Source organism: Martes martes (genome assembly GCF_963455335.1).
Source record: "Martes martes genome assembly, chromosome: 8".
NCBI classification, from domain to species: domain Eukaryota; kingdom Metazoa; phylum Chordata; class Mammalia; order Carnivora; family Mustelidae; genus Martes; species Martes martes.
Window position 1 is genome coordinate 5,652,235 of NC_137895.1, and position 20,884 is coordinate 5,673,118.

The window sequence follows — 20,884 nt, forward strand, 5'->3', positions numbered from 1 at the left end:
AGTACCCATTCTAGTAAAAAAAAAAAAATGCTGTAATTTCTCTAACACAGTGTTGCTAATGATAATAATAATAACATGATGATGATACAGACCTATTCTTTTTTCCAGAATACCTTTTAATGTAAGCATTACATCAACGCTGCAAAACATCTTCCAAATCAGTTCTTCAATGAGCCAGCAGATCATCATCAGAACAGTCATGGAGCTCTTGCTTTAAAGACATGATTTGTTTTCCTGGCTTTAGGGTGTCTAACATGTCTTCTCTTTCAGGGAAAAGCTTAAGGACCATTATCAAGATATCAGCAAAGCCCTCACCAAACTAGACAAATCCAGAAATGGCTACATGTCCATGGGCAGGATGCACAAGGTGCTGCAGGAGTGCGGCTGCCCTCTCACAGAAGAGGAACTGACCGACCTTCTAAACAGGTTCTCCTCCGCCGGCTTCACGGCGCTTCTCATGTGGTCCCGGGACTGGAACGCCAGTTGGCGCGATGCTTTCGCTTCTTCCTGTCTGTGCTTTCAAGCAGTGCGGTAACCTCCGGGCCTCCCTGCGGCCAGGCTCCATGGAGTCAACCCAAAGCATAAGGGGGGCGCACGTCCGTCCTCCCCATGGTGATCAGCAGCGTAACCCCCCCCCACCCCCCGCAGCTAACATTAACTTTGCTTCCCCCACCTTCTCCATGCCCTTTGGTGGGAGTCAGGGGGTTCTGTGAGGCTCGGTAGAGATAGCAGCCCCCTTCACCCTGCCGCTCCGCATTTCCCCATCCCCACGGCCCACAAAGCTGACGCTTTCACAGGTACCACGTGGCACTTAACTCGTGGTTGTAAGTGACAAGCTTCTATGCTGCTTCCTGGTTTGTAACTTTCAGGCAGAGTCTATTGACTCCAGACCAGGAAGATGTGGCTCTAACTTTCCTTCTCCCATCACATAGCACCGACCGCCTCACCCGCTCAGCCTCCACCTCTCCGTGCGAACCCACAAGCTTTTCTCCCGGGGTCCCTGTGTGGCTGCCTCACAGTTTCAGGAGATCAGTAGCATTTTGGGTTCCCCGGAATTAATAATGATTTTTGTCTGTTTGCACAGTTTTCTGTGTTTTTCCTATCACTGATGAAAACTCCACCATGCTGCCAGTGGTAAAATCTTTTTCCAGAGTGTTCAGACGCCCCTCTGTCAGCCTGGGTGGCCTTTCTCATGTTCTTTAATTCTGAGAAACTTTCTAGATTCCTCCTGTAGAAGGAACGCAGTCCTGCCAACACCTTGACCTTGGCCAGATGAAACTGACTGCTGGTGCTCAGAACTGTAAGAGAAGAAGTGTGTGGTGTTTTAAGCCACACACAACTCTGTGGCATTTTGTTACGAAGCCATAGTAAAGTCAAGATAGAAGTTCCCACTTAATCCCTCTTTTTGTTAAGAACCCACCCTATCAGCACTAGGACACCCACTTTTCTCCGGAAAGCCGATTCCAGAGCCCCCATCTTATGCTGGGGGGAGGGGGACAGCTTCCCAGGTGCTTGGAATTCGGGAGGGACATGGGGTCCCAATGCTTCCCACACAGACTCTTAGAGAAGTCCTTCTGTTTTTCTTTCCTTTATTTGATGAGATAATTATTTTTTTTTCTTTTCCTTTTTTTCATCATGGTAAGCCAACTCTTTAATCCCCGTCCCCTATTCACGCATCTCCACACCCCTCTCCCCTCTGGGAACCAGCAGTGCGTTTGTTCTCTATAGTTAAGAGTCTGTTTCTTGTTTCTCTCTCTCTCTCTTTTCCTTTGCTCATTTGTTTTGTTTTTTAAATTCCACATATGAACAAAATCCTATGATGTTTGTCTTTCTCTGATGGACATATTTCACTCAACATAATACTCTCTAGCTCCATCCGTGTTGCTGCAAATGGCAAGATTTCATTCTTCTTCATGGCTGAGTAGTATTCAAATATAGAGGGACTCCTGGGTGGCTCATTCAGTTAAGCCGCTGCCTTCGGCTTGGGTCATGATCCCGGGGTCCTGGGATCAAGTCCCGCATCGGGCTCCTTGCTCCGCGGGGAGCCTGCTTCTCTCTCCGCCTCTGCCTGCCACTCTGCCTGCTTGTGTGTGCGTTCTCTCTCTCTCTATCTCTCTCTCACAAATAAATAAATAAAATCTTAAAAAAAAAAATAAGGATACACAACCCACCACATCTTCCTTATCCATTCGTCTACCAGCAGGCACTTGGCCTGCTTCCATAGTCTGGTTATTATAGATCACGCTGCTACAAACATAAGGGTGCACGTATCCCTTTGAGTTAGTGTTTTTTATGCTTTAGATAAATACCCAGTAGTTGCTGGAACTTAGGGTGGTTCTATTTTTAGCTTTTTGAGGATCCTCCATACTGCTTCCTGCAGTGGCTGTCCCAGCTTGCCTTCCCAGCTGCAGTGCACAAGGGTGTCTTTCTCTCCACATCCTTGCAGACCCCTGGGGTTTCCTGTGTTGTTCATCCTAGCCACTCTGACAGGTGGAGGGTGACACCTCATTGTGGTTTGGGTTTGCATGTCCCTGCCTTATGATGTCTGATGGGGGGCCATCTAGTCCTTCTCTTTTTCACCCCACTTTCATTCCTACTTCTAGATACAGACGGGCCCCCACGAGTTTCTCAACCACGCACAGTCCATACACAGCCTCCTCCCGTTTCTCACACGATCCTTGATGTGTTCCTTCTAGCTTCTGGCTCCAAAGGCGTTTCATCCAGGAAAGCACACCTTGGCTGTAATTCTCTGTGTTTGCCCAGATCCCTCCAGATTTAGGGGTGATGTTTTGCCCTGTGACATCGGCTTTCTGATGGGACAAGAAAAGCTATTGGTTTTTAGGTTGTTCAGCTTTTTCCTTATTGTCAGGGCAGAGTGACACTTCCGACTTCTGTGAGTGTCAGCACCCCGTCCTCTTTCTGCCTTTGTCTCTCTGCTCCTTGCTTGTCCCATCTTCGGTCAGGCACAGTTTTACTCTTGGGAGAGGGTAGTTACATGTAACCTTCTGTCCTGGACCCATACCCAGGTCTTTTGTGCTTGATTCATAGGTTGATTCTGAAGCTCAAAAACCATCAACCAGCATTTCACAATTATGCCTACGTAAATACTGTTCAGTGCCCAGGTCATGAATGAAAAGTAGTTTTCTTCCCTGTGGCACCATCCCTGAACTTCTGTGTCTGCCTTGGTGTCCATGTATCTTTTCTAAGTCATATGGGGAAAGGTGGTTCTTTGTGTAAGCTGTTTCCAGGAATATAAAGAGCTTTTTTCTAGGAATACCGGGCTCAGGTAAAATTCAACATTGTCAACCTTTAGCTTTCCCCAGCGTTCCATCCACTTCCTATTCTGATGGGTTTCCCCAGGTGCCCTCTGTCCTACAGCCTGCCCCTCCCCAACCATTGTCCTATCCCAGGTCTGTCCCTATTGTTCCCTGACAGGGTTGGATCCCCTGTTTCCTACACCACATGCCTTTTTGTTGCTAATTTACATTCTTACTTTGCTGGAGTACTTCCTGAAGTAACTTTCTAAGAAAAGGCGGGCAGGAAATAAATTTTCAGAGTTCTTTGTCTGAAAAAATTGTTTAATCTCCTTCACACAGATTGCTAGCTATCTGAGCGTAGAATCCTAGGGATAAAATCATTTTTCCTTAAAATGTTGAAGCCATTGCTCCATCGTGTTTGAACTGAGAGAAGTTCAGTGCCGGCGTGTGTGTGTGTAATGAAAAGAAGGATCATTTCCTCCAAAATATGCCTATACGTTCTCTTCTTTCTTAAACAGGACCTCCTTTCACTAAATGTATTTCCAGCTGAACGAAAATTCATATGCATTCAATGAATAAATCATAAAAAAACAGCACCAGATAAATAATTAACTAAATGATTGTAAGAGAGTCTTGTTAAAACATAGTTAGGCTTGATACTTTTCTAAGTAACAACAAAAAGATTGTGGGATTTCTGTAGTCCACCTTTCAATAGGGGTGATCAACTTTTTTACAAATTGAAACCTTAATAAGAATCCAACGCTTGGTTGCTTGTTTCTTCTCAAAGACCTCTTGATGATAAACATCTCTGTTATTTGTAATTATATGTAGATTATTCGTTTCCAGATCCAAAATAGACTTTTCTAAATAATACTGCGATTAGCATATGCATTTGATTTTATTACTAAATTTTAATACCAAGTTGGCAATTTATCCTGCTGATGAAATAGAGTTGATTAGCCTTTTCCTCCATGTCTCCATCATGTGAGCCAGCAACGCAGGGCCCGTGGAAGGCCGCTCTGCAGCTGTGGGTTGGAAAAGCACAGCTCTTGGCTTGTTTTCTTTAGAAGCAGATATCTGAATCTCTAGAAACTTCTCTCTCCAGCTTACCAACATTCCACACTGTGCTTCTTTGACATACACTCTTCCCTCCTGACAGAAAGTTTGGGTGTCAGTGTCAGAGTGACAGTGATCCCAGAGAGTTTAAGTGACAAAAATGGGAACTTTATTAAATGAAGTTAAACTTTACTTTGAATTATCTTACATCTTCAGATATGCTCTACGTTCTCATGAAACTTTGGAATTTTTCTCTCACGATATATTCTTCTAGACTTTAAAAGTATTTTCTTCCATGTTAGAGGTGAGGGCAGGAAGGAGCCTCTGTTTCTACATGGCATGTCCTCACTGAGACGTGCCCTCAGACAGAACTTCTCTTGGAGAAAATACTAAGCTCTATAGGTTCTGGAAAACTATCTCTTGAGTGCTTTCGGCGTGACAACCGAGTTCCTGTCTTGAAAAAGAATCTGGCATCTATTTTCCTCAGTTCCTTTGTGCCTGTCCACGGTCTTCGACGTATCCCCCTTCTTTTCACATCCCGCTGCCATTTCTCAGCCCGGCTCTCACGACCCGAGGTTGTGATGATCACAGTCCTGAGCTCCCACGCCCTCAGCTTTGCTTCCAGACTGTCCTTGACCCCACTGCCAGGTGTATCTCCCCACACCACCTCCTGCAAGCGTCGCGTCTCTGCTGAGGAACATTCGTTTGCCCCAGTCCGTGGATCAGGTGCCTCAGCCCGGCCTTTTCTTCCCATCTTCTGCTCCCCAAAGCCTGAGCCCTTGGTGTCCAGCCTTCAAGTCTCAGAACCTCAGGGCAGGACAGTCCATGGCCCCGGAAGCCCTCCCTTCTCTCCTTCACCCACTCTGTTATATGACAGTATCTGTGGGTGCCCGTCTACCATCATAGCCAACTGGCGGGCTTGCGCCCACGGGCCAGAGAACACTGTCTTCATGTAATTCACGTTCTGCTCACTGTTCTGTTCTCAGCAGCTATTTGCTGAAAGAATATGTGATAGGGCATTTTTTTGGTGATTAATGTGTTCTTTTCTTTCTTTGGGGACAAGTTGGGGAATCAGCTGGCATGACAACTCCTTCAATTACCTTGACTTCTTGAAAGCGGTGGAGAGCAGCAAGCCAACAAGGCCTCAGCCAAAAGAAAAAGAGGAGAACACGCCAGTTAATTTCTTGACACTGGACCCAGAGGAGATCGTCAGGAACATCCAGGAAGTTGTTGCCTCCTCCAACGTGGCTTTGTCAACGGTACGACAGACTCAGAGTACTTTTATTCTAGAAACTGAAGTTCCGCTGCTCATGTCCATTCATGAAAAGTGGCTCTCAGCCCTCCCCTCCTTCTGGACCCCTGCGCCTCTCCTCAACCTCATGGGGCATCAGAACTCGGACGGGTCAGCTCAACAGCAGCTTGTGCATTTGAGCAAATGTGTATCCGTGTTTGCTCTCCGGGAAGCTCCCACGAGTGCGCCCAGCAGGTGCTCTCGGACGTAGAGGTGCTCAGGGTTTAGCAAGTGCTGTGTCTGGAAGGAGGGCAGGGGGTTCCAGGCCAGGAGGGCAGAGGACACAGGGCTCAGGTAAGGAGGCCCAGCACATCCTGCGAGCACCGGGCCCATCACAGGAGGCAGCCTTGGAAGGTTGGCTGCAGCCCAGCTGTGGCAAAGACTCGTAGCAAAGGCCACCAGGAGCCAGGGGAGGGGCAAGAAGGCGCTCCCCCGAGTACAGTGACATTTTATAGCTAACATCTGTAGGACACTGTGGAGTGTGCCAAACCCTGGCGTGGGTGGGGATGATGCTGTGGCCCACGCTAGAGTCCTCGGAAGATAGAGCTTGGGCCATGCCCCTGGTGGGGTGTTGGTCCCCCAGACTGAGCCACACCTCAGTTTCCCCTGCAGCAGTAGGAAGAAGAGAAAACGCCATCTGCAGAGGACAGGTCTTATAGTTTAACGAGACCGTGAATCCAAAGCATCCTTTGTGATGTGTGTGGAGTCTTGCAGTAGGCAGACTTACAGACCCTCTCTGAACCCACTAAATCCCCCATGTGAAGAATCCTCTCAGCATAGGGCAGCCAGGTGGGCTCTGGAGTCCAGGCATAAGAGACTAGAGAACAGGGGAAAGGCAAGTGCTGGCCAGCCGGCCTATGAAAGTTCTGGAATGTCAGTGAACTTGACCTTGACGCTGGATAGCAGACATTTTTCACATCTAGGGAGTTCTCTATGAGGAGTTGAGATTTGTGTGTCTTATTTTATTCCAGATTTTTTAAAAGCATGCTCCAGGCCAAGTAAATGCATTTGTAGGATGGCTTTGCCCCCTTCTGACTTAAAGGGGCACCACCAACATCTATCAGGGTGTTTCTCAAACTGAGGTCCATGGAACTTTTGGGGGGGAAACCATGGTTCTCACTTACAAGAAACACTCTTTAGGCAAGAGATGCTTTAAGCCACAGAGTGAGAGTCTCTGGCCAAGAGTGACAGATGGCTTGGAGGGAGAGAGGGCATTGGGGGCAGAGCGGAAGGAATGGCGATGTCCGAGGACAGCCATTAGAGAGGACACCTGTCACATTTACACATTTACAGAGCTCTGCAGATCACTGGAGACCTGTCTCAGACGCGTCTTTTTTCTGAAATGACACAACAATACCTTATATTTCTAGAGAGTTTATTGACTTCTAAGCCTCTTCACTTTTGACACTTCCACCCATCCTGTGGCTTGGCAGCTGGGGGGACACGCGGGGAGGCCACGCAGACCCAGGGAAATGCAGGTCCCACAAACACTCAGTTGACTGTACTCGCATCCATGATCCTTAATGGAGATCCACTGTGTGCCAGGTGCATGGACAGGTGTGTAGGACAGGATGATAAGAGTTATGGAGTCCCTCCTTTGTATACCAGGGAAACTGAGCTTAGAGAGGTTAAGGTCTTCCCATAAGGAGCAGAGCTGGGTTCAAAGTCTACTTCCGAACCAGCGGTCCGAGGGTTTTCCATTCCCCACAGCTTTGTCCTGTTACCACAGGCAAAATGAGAACGTGAAGCTAGACGGTATTTTAAGGTTAATTTGGTTTCACATATATCACCACCCCCATGGGCTGATGGGATGTGCCTAATTAGCCCTGAATGAGAATTAACCCCAAGGGAATTTGGTTTTGGGTCTGCAAGCACATTAAATTCTTACTTAAGAAAAAAAGATCTTAACCTACCACTTGATACAGATTTCCTAGTGCAATAAAAATGAATGATTTCGTTTCTACAGATGGGGGAAAAAAGTGCTTTCTTTTTATAGCACGTTTTTGCACTTTTTCAGTCTGACTACTGTACCGCTGGGTTGACTCTGGCCAACCGGCACTGGCACGTGACCTGGGGGCCTTCAGGGGAGGCGAGGCCACGTGGACACCGGCCCAGGGTGGAGAAAGGGCAGCAGCCTCCCTGTGCAAGCCTCAGAGTGGAGTGGGGACGGGGTGGTCCCTTGACTCCTCCTCCTCGCCACCTCCAACATCAGGCTCCACCTTGAGACCCCCGCCCCACACCCCAATGTGGTGGGATTGCACCTGAGCCGCCGTTACAAGGGACATAGGGTCCCAGAAGCTAGGGTGTCATGACAGGGAGAATTTGGGCACATGGTTTCCCTCTGGGAGCGTGTCTCCTCCTCTGTCGGACAGCCCTCCTTGGAGCTCAGGTGGCTTCCCCTGCAGAAAGGGGGTCAGGCCTCCTCCTCACCCCTCTGGCTCTCTGAATCCAAAGAGGAGCCAGCAAAGTGACTTGGCTCTATGGTACGGAGCTCTCACACCTGGCCTGTGCGTTACATGCGCCCATCTCTCAATCATGGTGCATTTTATTAGTAAGGTAGAATTCACACGGTACTTGAATACCCTTGATTTCATTTGCATTCAGAAAAGCAATACTTAAGAAAAATATTTTTGAAATAGTCACTTGACGGTAGCATCTGCTTTTTCTCTCTTTTTTCAAGGCATTTTCTGCATTGGATAAAGAAGACACTGGGTTTGTAAAAGCTTCGGATTTTGGACAAGTTCTTAAGGATTTCTGTTACCAACTAACAGACAACCAGTATCATTATTTTCTGAGAAAACTGAAAATTCATCTAACCCCCCTTATAAATTGGAAATATTTTCTCCAGAACTTCAGCTCCTTCTTTGAAGAGGTAAGGACGTCGGCAGCACACAAGTATCTCTCTTTGAATACGGGCTAAAAGTAGTTTTTACAAAATGGTTAATTGATGAAAATCACACCAGGTAAATTGGCAGTCACCTCACATGATTAGCTAATTCCAAATGAAAATTCAGTAAAAATTCTACATAGAATGTGAGAAGGTAAATATGTATATTTTATTGAAAGCTCTTTTCTTTTCTTAGGAGTTTAGGAGCTTGCTTTTGTCTGGTTGGGTTTCAGAATTCTTGAGAACCTTAGATCCCTAAAGATAATCTGGTGTCCAAAGAGGAGAAGTCCGTAGTATGTCCGGTCCTGAGCTGGAAATGAGGAAACTAGGACCCACTTGGGAGACATCTGTTGAGGACCCACCATATGTTGGGCCCTGGGACATGGACCAGCCAAGTCTGAGGTGGAGGAAACATGGAATCAGTGGGCTTTAACAGAAGCATGCTCAGCACGGGAAAGATTGCTGGGGAAGTCAGGGAGGGCTTCCTGGAAGAGGGTGTGTGGCTGACTACAGGACTTGCTCCTCCCTGGGGCTGCATTTCTGACTGCACAAATTGTTTATTCTGTGGCTGTTTCTTGATCTCTAAATGTGAATGGACCAACATCATTAGCAATAATCACAATCTAGTTTCAGCCAACACAGATTTCTTTGATCGCCATTCTGTACTGGGTGTCAACACACAAGTGCCACGGTCCCTGCCTACCCGGGCCAGGGGATGAAAATAAACATGGGAACAATCCAAAACTAATGCAGCAGTCAAATCACAGCAGGCCTGTCCTCCAGCCCATTGTAGTGTCCCCTTGCAGCTGGACACTTCATGTCATTTCCAGTTGCACACTTTTGTGTGTGTTGAACACCTAAGTACATAAAGCCTTGATCACTGATCTAGGACAAGTTCTTGAAAAGTAGATGACTAGAGCAAAGAGCGTGAACATGCTCGAGGTGTGAGGTTCGTTAGAATACTAATAACAGCAGCAAATGCTGTATAAGAGTGCCTTCCGGGGGCCACTCTTCCTGGTGCTTTACGGATGTTAACCCGTTCGGTCCTTTGAGGCGCTACCCGGTGTGTGCTGTTAACATCCCTTTTTGTAGCGGGGGACCCTGTGGTTTGTGCACAGTCACCCCAACAGGGGGCGGTAGAGCTGCTCAGGGAACAAGCCGGCCACTCCCGACTCCAGCCAGCCCCCTCAGTGCCGCGCCGTCTCCTGTGGGGGCTCTGACTTCTTTCTTCTTTGCTATTTAGACAGACATCCCTAACCAATAGAGTCTTTTTTATTTTTTTTTTTTTACTATCATGTGTTCCAGTCTTGTTTTATTTTTTTGTTTACTATCATGTGTTCAAGTCTTGTTTTGTTTTTTTGTTTACTCTCTTGTATTCGAGATGTTTCCATGTTATTCCATTGGCTTCCCTTCATGCCCTTATGGGGCAGCTATAAAATCAGCCCATGAGGCTATGATGAGTGCTGTGAAATGTGTAAACCAGACGATTCACAGACCTGTACCCCTGGGGTTAAAAATACATTATATGTTTATTAAAATAAAAAATTAAAAAAAAAATCAGCCCATGAAATGAATATATTCTGTCAGGTGGACACGCCCCGTTCAGTTCTCCCCTCCTGCTAATGACCGCGTAGGTTTGCAGTCCTCTCCATGACAAGCCACGCACCAGCCAGCCCTCTGTGTCTGTCTCCTTGTGACTCTTGGGAGTTACCCTGCGTGGGATCGGGTCAGGAGTGGGGGGGTTACAGGGACCGTCTCTGTGGCTTTACCAATCCCGCACGCTCCTGCTAGCCTCGCCTGAGAGCTCCTAATGCGCCAGCGCCCCGGTAATCCGTGCTATTGCCAGACGTCTTCGTGTCTGCCGTTGTGATGCGCCGTTCAGGTTTTGCTGCCTGTGAAAGGGTTTCCAGTCCTTTGTTGGAATGAGGGTGACAAACACCTCCTTCCGGCCCGTGACTTGTCTTTTCTCTCTGTTTACGGTGACCCTCACTGTTTTCAATGATTATACTCCTTCTCCTGACTTAAGAAGAAATACATATGCATTTGGAACATACAGGAAAGTGTAACATACAGGAAAGTGTAAAAAAGCAGGCAGGGCCGTAAACCCCAGAGTGATGCTGTGCTGGAAGAGAACAGCCCTGCTGTGCACGTGCCAGTGCACACGCCGGTCCCCCCAGGGGGTCACCCAGAAGGGGGTGGGGTCCCGGGGACATGGAGGGGCTCTGGAAGTCAGGCTCCTGCATGGCCTCCTGCCCCAGCGGTGGACACCAGGCAGCTTCAGCTCCAGAGCTGACCTCCTTGCGGTGCACCACACTGCCTTGGACATCTTTTTTTCTCCCTTTTTAATGCATTTCTCCCCAATTCTTTAATTGTGGCAAAATACTCTTAACATAAAGTTTACCATCTTAAGTCATTTTTAAGTGCACAGTTCAGGGGTATTAGGACCCATTCACACCGCTGTGTGACCACCAACACCATCCTCCTCCATTTTGCAAAACAAACTGTAGGCACCAACTAACTCCCCGTAACCCCTCTGCCCCAGCCCCTGGTGACCACTGTTCTACTTTCTGTCTCTGTGGTTTTGACTGCTCATGTAAGTGAAGGCACACAGTGTAGCTCTTTCTATGGCTGGTTTATTTCACTCAGCCTTGTGCCCTCAGGGTTCACACGTGTTGTAGCACGTGTCTGAATTTCCTTCCCTTCTAAGTCTGAATACCATTTCATGGTGGGGCACACCATGTTTTGCTTCTCCGTTCATCTGTCACTGGATCCTGCCCTTGCTTCCTCGTTCCAGCTGTTACGTGTAACACTGCGGTGGACACAGGTGTGCAAACGTACTGTATTCTTTTACACGTTGGAGAGAACACTGGCAATGGATCTTGCTTTTTTCTCCTCCACATTAAATCGCACCATGTCCCTGAAAGGTCTTCCAAACGTGGGTTCAAAGGTCTATGTAGCTTTCCATCAATTCACTGATTTTTAAGTGTTTAGACGTTTATCCAGCTTTTGCCATTATAAGTTACTCTGCCGTGAACACTCCACATGTACATCCATTGCTGCATTTTGGATTCTTTCCTAAAGAAAAGAATCCAAAGAAATAAAATAACTGAAGTCAAGAGATAGGAATGATACTTTCACAGATCTTGAAAAGAGTCCCGTATTTTTTTAAATAATTTTTTTTCTATTGGGTTGAATCATATGAAACCATTTTTGGAGCCATAAATGATTGAATACTGATAGTTTCCTGTGGTTTAAGCTAATATTTGTCAAAGTCGCTTATGTCAATTTTACTTGATTTGGAATATCCCAGTAATTTTGAAGGAGAAAATTAAAGTCATCCCCAGGGACAACCACTGTTAACATTTTGGTATATTTACTTCTGATCCTGTTTTCTAGATGCGAATCTTTGGGGGTGGGATCAAGGACAGGGCGTATATGCCACTGATTTGGGGGTTGTTGGGGATTTTCTCAAGTCTTAAAAGACTCTTTCTTAAACAATCATTTTGTATTTGTATCAAAGTCATATATCCCCCACGGAGAGGAAATTGAACAATGACAAAAGCATTAAAAGGAGAGATCCTTAGATCAACTCTTCGCAGCCCAGCTCTGGCCCTCGGAAAGTGGCCACTGTAACTTGTTACCGTTGTATACCTTCTTTTTAAAAACATTTTTACTTAAATTCAATTAATTAACATATAGTGTATTATTGGTTTCGGAGGTAGAGGTCAGTGATTCACCGTTTACATACAACACCCAGTGCTCCTTATATCACGTGCCCTCCTCCATGCCCATCCCCTAGTTACCCCGGTCCCCCACCCCCCTCCCCTCCAGCAGCCCTCAGTTTGTTTCCTATGATCGAGTCTCTTATGGTTTGTTTCCCTCTCTGATTTTGTCTTATTTTATTTTTTCCCTCCCTTCCCCTAGGATCCTCTGTTTTATTTCTTAAATTCCACATATGAGTGAGATCATGTGATGATTGCTTTTCTTTGATTAACTTATTTCGCTTAGCATGATACCCTCTAGTTCCATCCACATCGTTGCAAATGGCCAGATTTCAACCTTTCTGATAGCTGAGCGGTGGTACTCCATTGTATATATACACGACATCTTCTGTACCCCTTCAACTGTCGGTGGACATCTGGGCTCTTCCCGCAGTCTGACTACTGTGGACGTTGCTGCTCTAAACACCAGGGTGCAGGTGCCCGTTCAGATCACTACATTTGTATCTTCGGGGTAGGTATCTAGTTTCTAGTAGTGCCATTGCTGAGCTGTAGGGTAGCTCTATGTTGAACTTTTGGAGGAACCTCCATGCTATTTTCCAGAGTGGCTGCTTCCTCTTAGCTCCTGGTCACCCTTCGATTTCCTAGACAAGCCTGGGCGTTGTTTGCAGACTGGTGGGTAGGAGAGGCGAGGTCTCGCTCTCTCACCCCCCCCTCCCCTCCAGGCCCCCCCGCAGGGTCTGTCCTGCTTTTCACTTCCGGTGCTGAACCTGGCATCTTCCTCTTCATTGATTTTTCTCTAGAACGTGGATTGCCTTTGATGTGTGCCATCCCATGTGTGGATTCGCCCACTCCTCCATCCACCAGCGTTTCCTGTGGGCCAGCAGTGACCTGGTGCTGGGTCAGCAGTGAACCAAACTGACATGGGCCCTGCCTTCCAGGTGCTTGCGTTTGGGTGGGGGGGGACAAGAAATGAGAAGCGTATCCTATGTCAGATGCCAGTACATGCTGCCGAGAAAAATAAAGCCAGGGCAGAAGGAGGGCGTATCTGAAAAGCCTGGAACCAAGAGCCAGAGGCGGTGAGGAAGGGAGCAGGTGACCTCTAGGAGATGGTACCAGGGGGCACAGCGAGTCCAAGGCCTCGGCAGGAGGGTGTCCCATCAGCTCGAGGTGTGGCTGCCCCCGGCCTGAGAGAAGGAAATGCAGTCAGGGACGGCTGGGGCAGGCGGCCTTGTCGCTTGGGGACATTGTAAAGACTGTATTGCCTTTGACTCTGAGTAACAGACAGAAGCAAGGGCTTGGAGGAGCGTCAGACCTGACTTACACGTTAGAAGGGTCAGTGTAGCAGCCATATGGAGAAGGGACCGTGGGGGCAGGGGCCAGAGCAGGGAGGCAGCTCCTGCTGGCGTGGCTCCGCTCTAGATACATCTGGGAAGTGGACAGATGGGCTTTGCTGATCCGCTACACGAGGGAATGAGAGTCCGGACTGGCCCCAGCTTTGTGTCTTCTAGAGGGAGGAAAGAGGGAGGAGGGGGTTGTGCTGGGACAGTGTCGTGCTCATGGATGGAGCCGGCCTCCTAGTGCCGGCGCTGCAGGTGCCTCCAGCGTTCAGCCTTCTCGCGCTGCTGGCGCGCCTCTGGTGAGCCCTTCCAAGTAGGAGCCAAACCCTTCCAGTGGCTTACTGCCTGACCACCTGGGGTCCTCACCGCATACCCAGGGGCCTAGGGGCCAGCCTGCCCGCCAGCCGAGGAGGCAGCGCTCCAGCCTCAGCATGGCCACGGCCATCCTCCCTCGCGGGTCATCGTGAGCATCTCTGCCCGCTCTAGAATTACCCGACTGAGGATAGAGCTTCCAATGTCGCCCGCCTGCTTCCCTCGCATCTCCTGATTTCCTTCACAGGGTCTCTTCTACCCCTGGAAGCACTTTGCTGAACATTCTTGGGGCAGAGTTTTCGGATTAATTGCAACATGAGTGATGAGAGGAAAGATGCTTAGGTACACAAGTGAGCACCCTGGGCCGGAAGGGGTTGGGACTGGGGGACGCTCATGGCACCGCCGGAGCCACCTTCTGGCCGTCGTCCGGCTCCTCCTGGCTTGAGGAAGAAGCTTCTACTTGGGTACAGGTATGCTGGCCCGGAGGACAGGCATCAAGGCCTTTTTAAGCTGAAAGCGTGGAGACACAGGGTGTGTGGCCACAACGTGGGGCACCCAGAGGCCCCTGGAGTCAGGGCAGGCCTCGTGGGGGGTTGCCTTCTTCCTGTTTCTCTGTGGATGACTGGGGAGGCACGGCAGGGGCAGACCCCCGCCCCTGACCTTTGTTCGTGGCTCCAGAGTTCAGTTCCTTGGAGATCGTTGAGACTTCTGGGCAAGGACGTGAGTCAGCTTGGTTGAAGTGGCTGGAATGGGGAGGAGAGTGCAGCGGAGTCGAGCCCGTCTTTATTGTGATGATTTCCGAAGTTTAATCCTGGGCTAGTGTTTTTAATAGAAGGGAAAGAAGTAATAAATAATGGTAAGAGTTAATGCATCCCCCCAAGCTCATTAAATATGGTACCAGTCATCCTTTGCCTCTAGGGGACGCACAGGAGGCAAGTAATTAAAAGGAGATCACCAAAATGTAATTAAGACAGCCGGCGCCGCTCTCTGCAAAGCGGGTTCACTGTGAATAATCCCTCCCCAAACCCGACCCATTCTTGGAAGAGGAACAACTGGAAATTGTCGTTAACACGTTCCGGAAGGCCTGGAGTGGATTGAAAGTGCGCAGAGTGGAGATGACAATTTCGCACCTACTCACAATCCGTTTCTTCTGTCGGATACCCTGCTCAATCTGTCCTCCAAAACTTGTATTGATCTCCTGTCTCATGTGCCTGTCACACATGACATGTGAAAATCACGTGAGCGCTTCTCAGAACAGATGCTGCATTAACTTCAAATCCTGGGATGCGGCGCAGGGTCCCCTCCTTGCTCCTGCGACTGCTTCAAAGAAGCACGGCTCAGGGGACGGGTCAGGGGCCTGGGGCCAGGGCCGGTCAACACCCCCGGGCCCGAGCTCGGGCCCCGGGGCGCCACGCCATTCTCGTGCCCCACACTTGGCTTTGAGACCCACGCTCGGGATTTCCTGTGGGCTCAGAGGCTTGCGAGCTGGGGGAAGAAAGGAGCCTCCCCGCTCCTGCCAGATGAGAAACACGAACCTGGGTGGCATCAAAGAAGGGGAACAGAGCATGGAAACCAAAATCCTACCCAGTGACTTAGCGAAAAAGAAGACAAGGGGCAATTCCTGAGTGACAACGTTCGTAACTTTCCCACAAGACGCCCACAAACCAGGTGAAAACATTGCCCGAATTTCCCTCCTCAGCAAATACCTCTTTTTCACTTCTGGGAAAAACAGTTTACATTCAAAATGCTGTGTGCAAAATAGAGCGGATCACCTTGTTTTTCGAGAATCGTTCCTGCTTAACATTTCTTTTAAGTCTGAAAGTGCACTTTCAGTATCTTCCGTGAATATAAAAATACCGCTCGGAGCAGAAATAGAATTTTTAAAAGACATACGAGAAACCCATACAAAATCTCTCTACTTTATTACCATGGAAATAATGGAATTTTTTTTAACAGAACGCATACTTATTTAAGGCAGAGTAATTATTTTGTCACATCGTAGTGCGCAGAGAGCCAATGAGCTCTTCCCTTACTTTGTGTTTATAATATATGGTCCTTAAAGTCATGCAGTGAGATGTTAAATAATCGGAAGACGGGTGTTTCGGGGGGAGAATTTAAGATTGTAGTTTTTAACTGCAGAAGGAACCGTAAAGCACATCAAAATGTTTGTCCTCTTTTATGAATGTTGTATTTATATCAGTTCCCAACAGTGTTACTTTGATTCATCTTTCTTTTTATTGTAAATATAATGGTGTCCATGTATTTTTAATGAGTGGATAAAGAATGGGGGCGTTCCCTTTTCGGGAAAGAGCTCTAAGATTGTTAGGGATGAGTTAAGTAAATTATTAAGATTATTATTACTGTCACTTACTCTTGCTCCTGATGGCAAGAAAGGCTAAGTCCTCTCAATACTATTTCAGGGATTTTTAAATGTTCCCTCTAAATTTCACTCGCTCGCCACTTGCTAACCAACATTTACTACCTGTTGTCTTGGAGACCATTGATGTGGCAGGTTGTTGAAGGGGCAGCTCAGGCCAATTTGGACACCAGGGGTGGCCTTGGTGACTGGCCAGGGGGAGGGGCTGTTGGCCTCACTGTGCCTCAGCTGAAGGAAGAGGAATGTTATCACACATAACCTTGAATATCAGTGGCACCTCATGGGAACCAGGCAGACCAGACCCACCCACCTCCCCTCTCTGGGCCTTTGAGTTTGGAGAGCTGGCTCCCCTAACCGGTGGAGAGCACTGGTACCTTGGCACAAGCAAGGGCCTCTTTCTTCGGAACATTGGCATCTGCACCAGTCCTAGCGCTGACCTGGTATTTGCACTAATACAGACAGCCCACTCAAAGCCAACTGTAGTGATAAAAGCCACAGACCAAAAATAACATTGTCCCAGGAGATGAAGAATTAGGTGTACAACCTGCTAAGCTTGATTACCACTTAGCATATGCAGGGTCACTCTTTTAAGGTTAAAAACTCCCAGATCTGCATCTGTTACAGTTCCTCCCCGAACACATCCCGGGCGGCACCTGGGTCTGGAGGCACCTCGGGAGAAGGACCAGTGGCTGGGTGCCTTCTGCCCTAGCAGCTGCCAGGTAGAACACCGCTGGAAGAAGGACAGGCATGGCCCCCAAAGGGAGCGTGGCCTGGTTTCTGATGCCCCTGGCAGAAATGTGAAGGGGCCCATGCCAAACTGGCTTCCACCTGGTGGGCGGCAGGGGGGCAGTGTCGCATTGCCCCTCCTTCTCCATCTGAGGGACCTCTTTTCAAACGACTGTTTCAGGCAGACCATAAAGTGATCGTGTCCAGTCAATGAGGTTTGGAAGAAGTCACAATTCTGAATTTCTAGTAAAGCAGTTACTCTGAATTTGAGTGAGTAGATTTTTCTCAAACCCCAACATCCTGTGCTCCTGGGGGGCAGGGCTGGGTGTGGTCCACCTCCCTGTCCCAGCTCCTCCGATGCTCCAGCCTGGGTCTGTCACTCAGCCTGGTGTTCTCAAAAACACTTCCACAAGCATGTCCTCTCCAGTCTGAGTTGGCATCCTTTCCTGATTCCCAGTCCCAGGGGGACGCTACCTGGATGTTCCAAATAAATGGACTGCGGCCCGGCCAGTGCAGGCAGGCCCCCATCCATTTGTCCCTCCAGAGTCACGACAGACTAATTTAATTGCTGTTTTGGCATCAATTAAGGACCCGAGTTGATCTGTACCATTGATTGTACAAGGTCATGACCATAACAGGAAGCCTAGAGACAACCCAGTAGGTCATTGTCCCAAATAAGTCTTGCAGAGAAAATCCAAAATACAGATGGTGCTCATATCTTGGTTATTGTCCTATGCCTAGGTGTCTAACTTGTCGGTGAGCTCTCCATGTTCTGGCTTTAGATGCCCCATTCCATTGAAAGATTCTTAACTTGCAACGTTCAGCAAATGTGGATAAGAATGTGTGCCAGGCGCTGGACCCACCCCAGGGGGGCTGGGCAGGCCATGCAGAGATACAGCTCCCTGGGAGTAACTCCTACTCCGGCAGAAATGGCTGTGACCACTGGCATGCAATCCAGAATGTTCCATCTCTTGCCTTTTAATGAGGCCTGAATTTGGATGGTCAATTCTGAGAGATTAAGACGAAGGAGCAAGTCACACACACCCCCAGCCCCTCCCCCCACCCCCTTTGATGGTGCACATACTGGAGCCAGGCGCTGCTCTAAGCCCCTATGTACATTAACTCGACCAACCTCCTAACAGCCTTTGAAGGTGTGGGTTCTATCATTATCCATATTTTGTGGTTGAGCAAACAGAGGTCCAGTCCCAGCAGGTCCGTGCTCTCGGAGGCCTACGTGGCTGATGGGAACCATCCTCACGTCCACTCCGTGGGGCTGTTACTTGAATTAAGTGCGTCAGTGCAGAAAGAGCTTTGCATGGTCCCGAACAGAGCGAACCTGAAATGTTTGCATTCTCTATTTATTTTTTTAATCCTCTCTTACTTCAGTGAGTGTGTGTTTAATGTTTAATGTTTAGTAATGATGTGATTATATGGTGTGGAATTTATTTGAGTGGAAGAATTTATTTTAATAGTTTCATAAATGACTTCAGCCATGAGTTTATTGAATCATTAAAGGGTCGAAGGGGTGGCTCGAATGTTTGCTTTATTTCTCTGCGTTTTATGGCAATTTCACGCTACCGAAGGGTTTGTGAATTGGGCGTTTGCAAAAGCATCCGGACAGATCCTTCATGAGCTGTGTGATGGAAGTGAGCTTGGAACCAGAGGAAGAGGAGAATTTGTTCCGCATCATCAGGGCCAAGAGGAGTGCAGGCAGTTTTGATGAGCTTGCGCCAAGTCTGGGTGTCGGGAGATGGGGTTTCCCAGGCATGGGGACCCTGTGTGCAGGGACCCAGGAGGGGAAAACCTCTCCCTGTGGGCATGACTGGCATGGCTTGGGTGGGAGTGAGGCCAGATGAGGGAGGGCCCTGGGAGGCAGACCCAGGGCAGCTCTCCTCCCTGCTTGTTTCCTCAGCCGTCTCCAAAAGCTTCTGCTCCTCCAGGGCGGGAGATCTGTCTGCCATCCCCTGCTCTGTGCCCGGGGTCTGAGCCAGTGCCTGATACACAGTAGGTAGGCTCTCATCACATGTATGAGTCGTCACCTCCCTATTATTGGTAGGGGCTTGGATTCTCACACATGGAGTAGGGGACTGGAGTCAGGATAAGGTGGGAAGAGCATAGCTTTGCCATCAGTCCGTCTTAAGCTCCATCGTCAGCTTGCAGGAGAGTAGCCTGGGGACCAACTGCAGCTGCATCCTGACCTCTCAAAGCCCAGCCCTGCAGACTAAGAGCTCATCTTGGTTGTACCTTTCCAAGGGAAGGATCTTTGGACGGACCCTTGTGCATTGCCCAGAAAGAATTCTTTTTTTTTTTTTTAAGATTTTATTTATTTATTTGAAAGACAGAGATCACAAGTAGGCAGAGAGGCAGGCAGAGAGAGAGAGAGAGGAGGAAGCAAGCTTCCCTGCTGAGCAGAGAGCCCGATGCGGGGCTCGATCCCAGGACCCTGGGGTCATGACCCGAGCCGCAGACAGAGGCTTTAACCCACTGAGCCACCCAGGCGCCTCGCCCAGAAAGAATTCTTGCACGGAGAGACCTCAGGTCCAGGCCGTGGTCGCGCCCCCGGGAAACCTGGATTCTGCCTGGAATTCTAGCATCACTCCCCCACTTCTGCAAACAGTGCACTGGGTTATCGGCACCAATCCCCTGATGGCACAGCTCTCGGGACCTCCTAATAGACACAAATGCACTGTTGGGGGTGTGCGGGGGGCTCTCGATCGGGCGGTGAGGGTCTGTACCCTTGCGCTGGCACACAGAGCTTCTCCTTTATTTTTGTCTGGATTTTTTATGTCCTATCCTTTTTGGTTTTTGGTTTTTTGACAGGCAGTTTTGCTGCTGTTGTTATTTTTAACATTCATTTATTCACTGTAAATACAAATGGAGATACAGTACAATTAATTTCTTTGCTAATCAAAATATTTGATCAAATGAAGCAATTTTTCAATTCTTAGAAGTAATTATCATGTTCTTGAAAAGGAATTCTTTACTGAGTATTTCTAATTAGGAGTTTTGCTACCTGCTGTGTTCTTACTCTGTGTGAAGTTTTAGGATTTTTTTTTTCTCCTGTAAGGAATGATAGAAAAACTATATAATTTTCCCCCAAGTATTCAGAACAAAACTTAGTGGAAGAATCATGTGATCTGATTAACTAATTTTAACCTTCGTAATAGTTACATGAATATACCGACGTGTTTCTAATCTGACAGCTGAAATGGACTCGCTAAACCATGCTGGCTGGCCTTTCACTCCCGGCCATGTGACTGCCACCTTGGCCACCCACAGGAGGAGGGTCACAAAGTTCCCAAGCAAAGTGCCCACTGTCAGTGAACACCAACAGCCAGAAAACCATCTGCGCCAAACAGCTTCCTTCTTTTCTCTGTCCTCTGAGCTCACCCCTTTTTCTCTCTTGCTAACTAGACATTCAGAACTGTATTGGTCAGTTACGCCAGGTAACAAACAACCCCAAATCCCCCATGACAATGAACACATATTCCATTTTTGCATCTGTAGGGTGGCTGATCCAGGGTGGCCCAGCTCAGGGGACCTGACTGGGACATCTCTGCTGTGTTCTCACCTCCTGCTCAGACCAGAGCTGTGCCCAGGTCCTGTTCTCAAGGCAGTGCCCCCCTCCCCACACACAGGAGGGTTTGCCCTCTCATGCAAGAACTTTTTATATTCTTTGTTCCTGTTATACTTGCTAACCTTCCCTTGCCCACAGCAAGTCACATGGCTGAATCCAAAGCCATATTCCCAGCTTCTTCAGTCCGAGGAACCCCAAAGTCACATGGCAAAGGATATGGACACAGGGAGAATGGAAGCGATCAAGCCTTGAATGCAGTATTCCACAGGAAACAATGGACACGTACGTCCGTTTCCTACCCTACTGGATTATTTGACACTTCAGTCTGCCTCTTCCCTGTTG

General features: G+C 48.3%; 1 protein-coding gene across 1 annotated transcript in view; it reads left to right on the top strand.

Annotated features, from left to right (window-relative positions):
- The window catches only part of EFCAB6 (EF-hand calcium binding domain 6), a gene marked incomplete at its 3' end in the record, with an annotated part of 203,919 nt that overhangs the window by 158,360 nt on the left and 24,675 nt on the right, over nt 1-20,884 (top strand). The window contains exons 22-24 of the mRNA XM_080812428.1: nt 271-426; nt 5,377-5,572; nt 8,285-8,476. Of these exons, the coding sequence (XP_080668554.1) occupies nt 271-426; nt 5,377-5,572; nt 8,285-8,476 (544 nt within the window). The remainder of the gene's footprint in view (nt 1-270; nt 427-5,376; nt 5,573-8,284; nt 8,477-20,884) is intronic.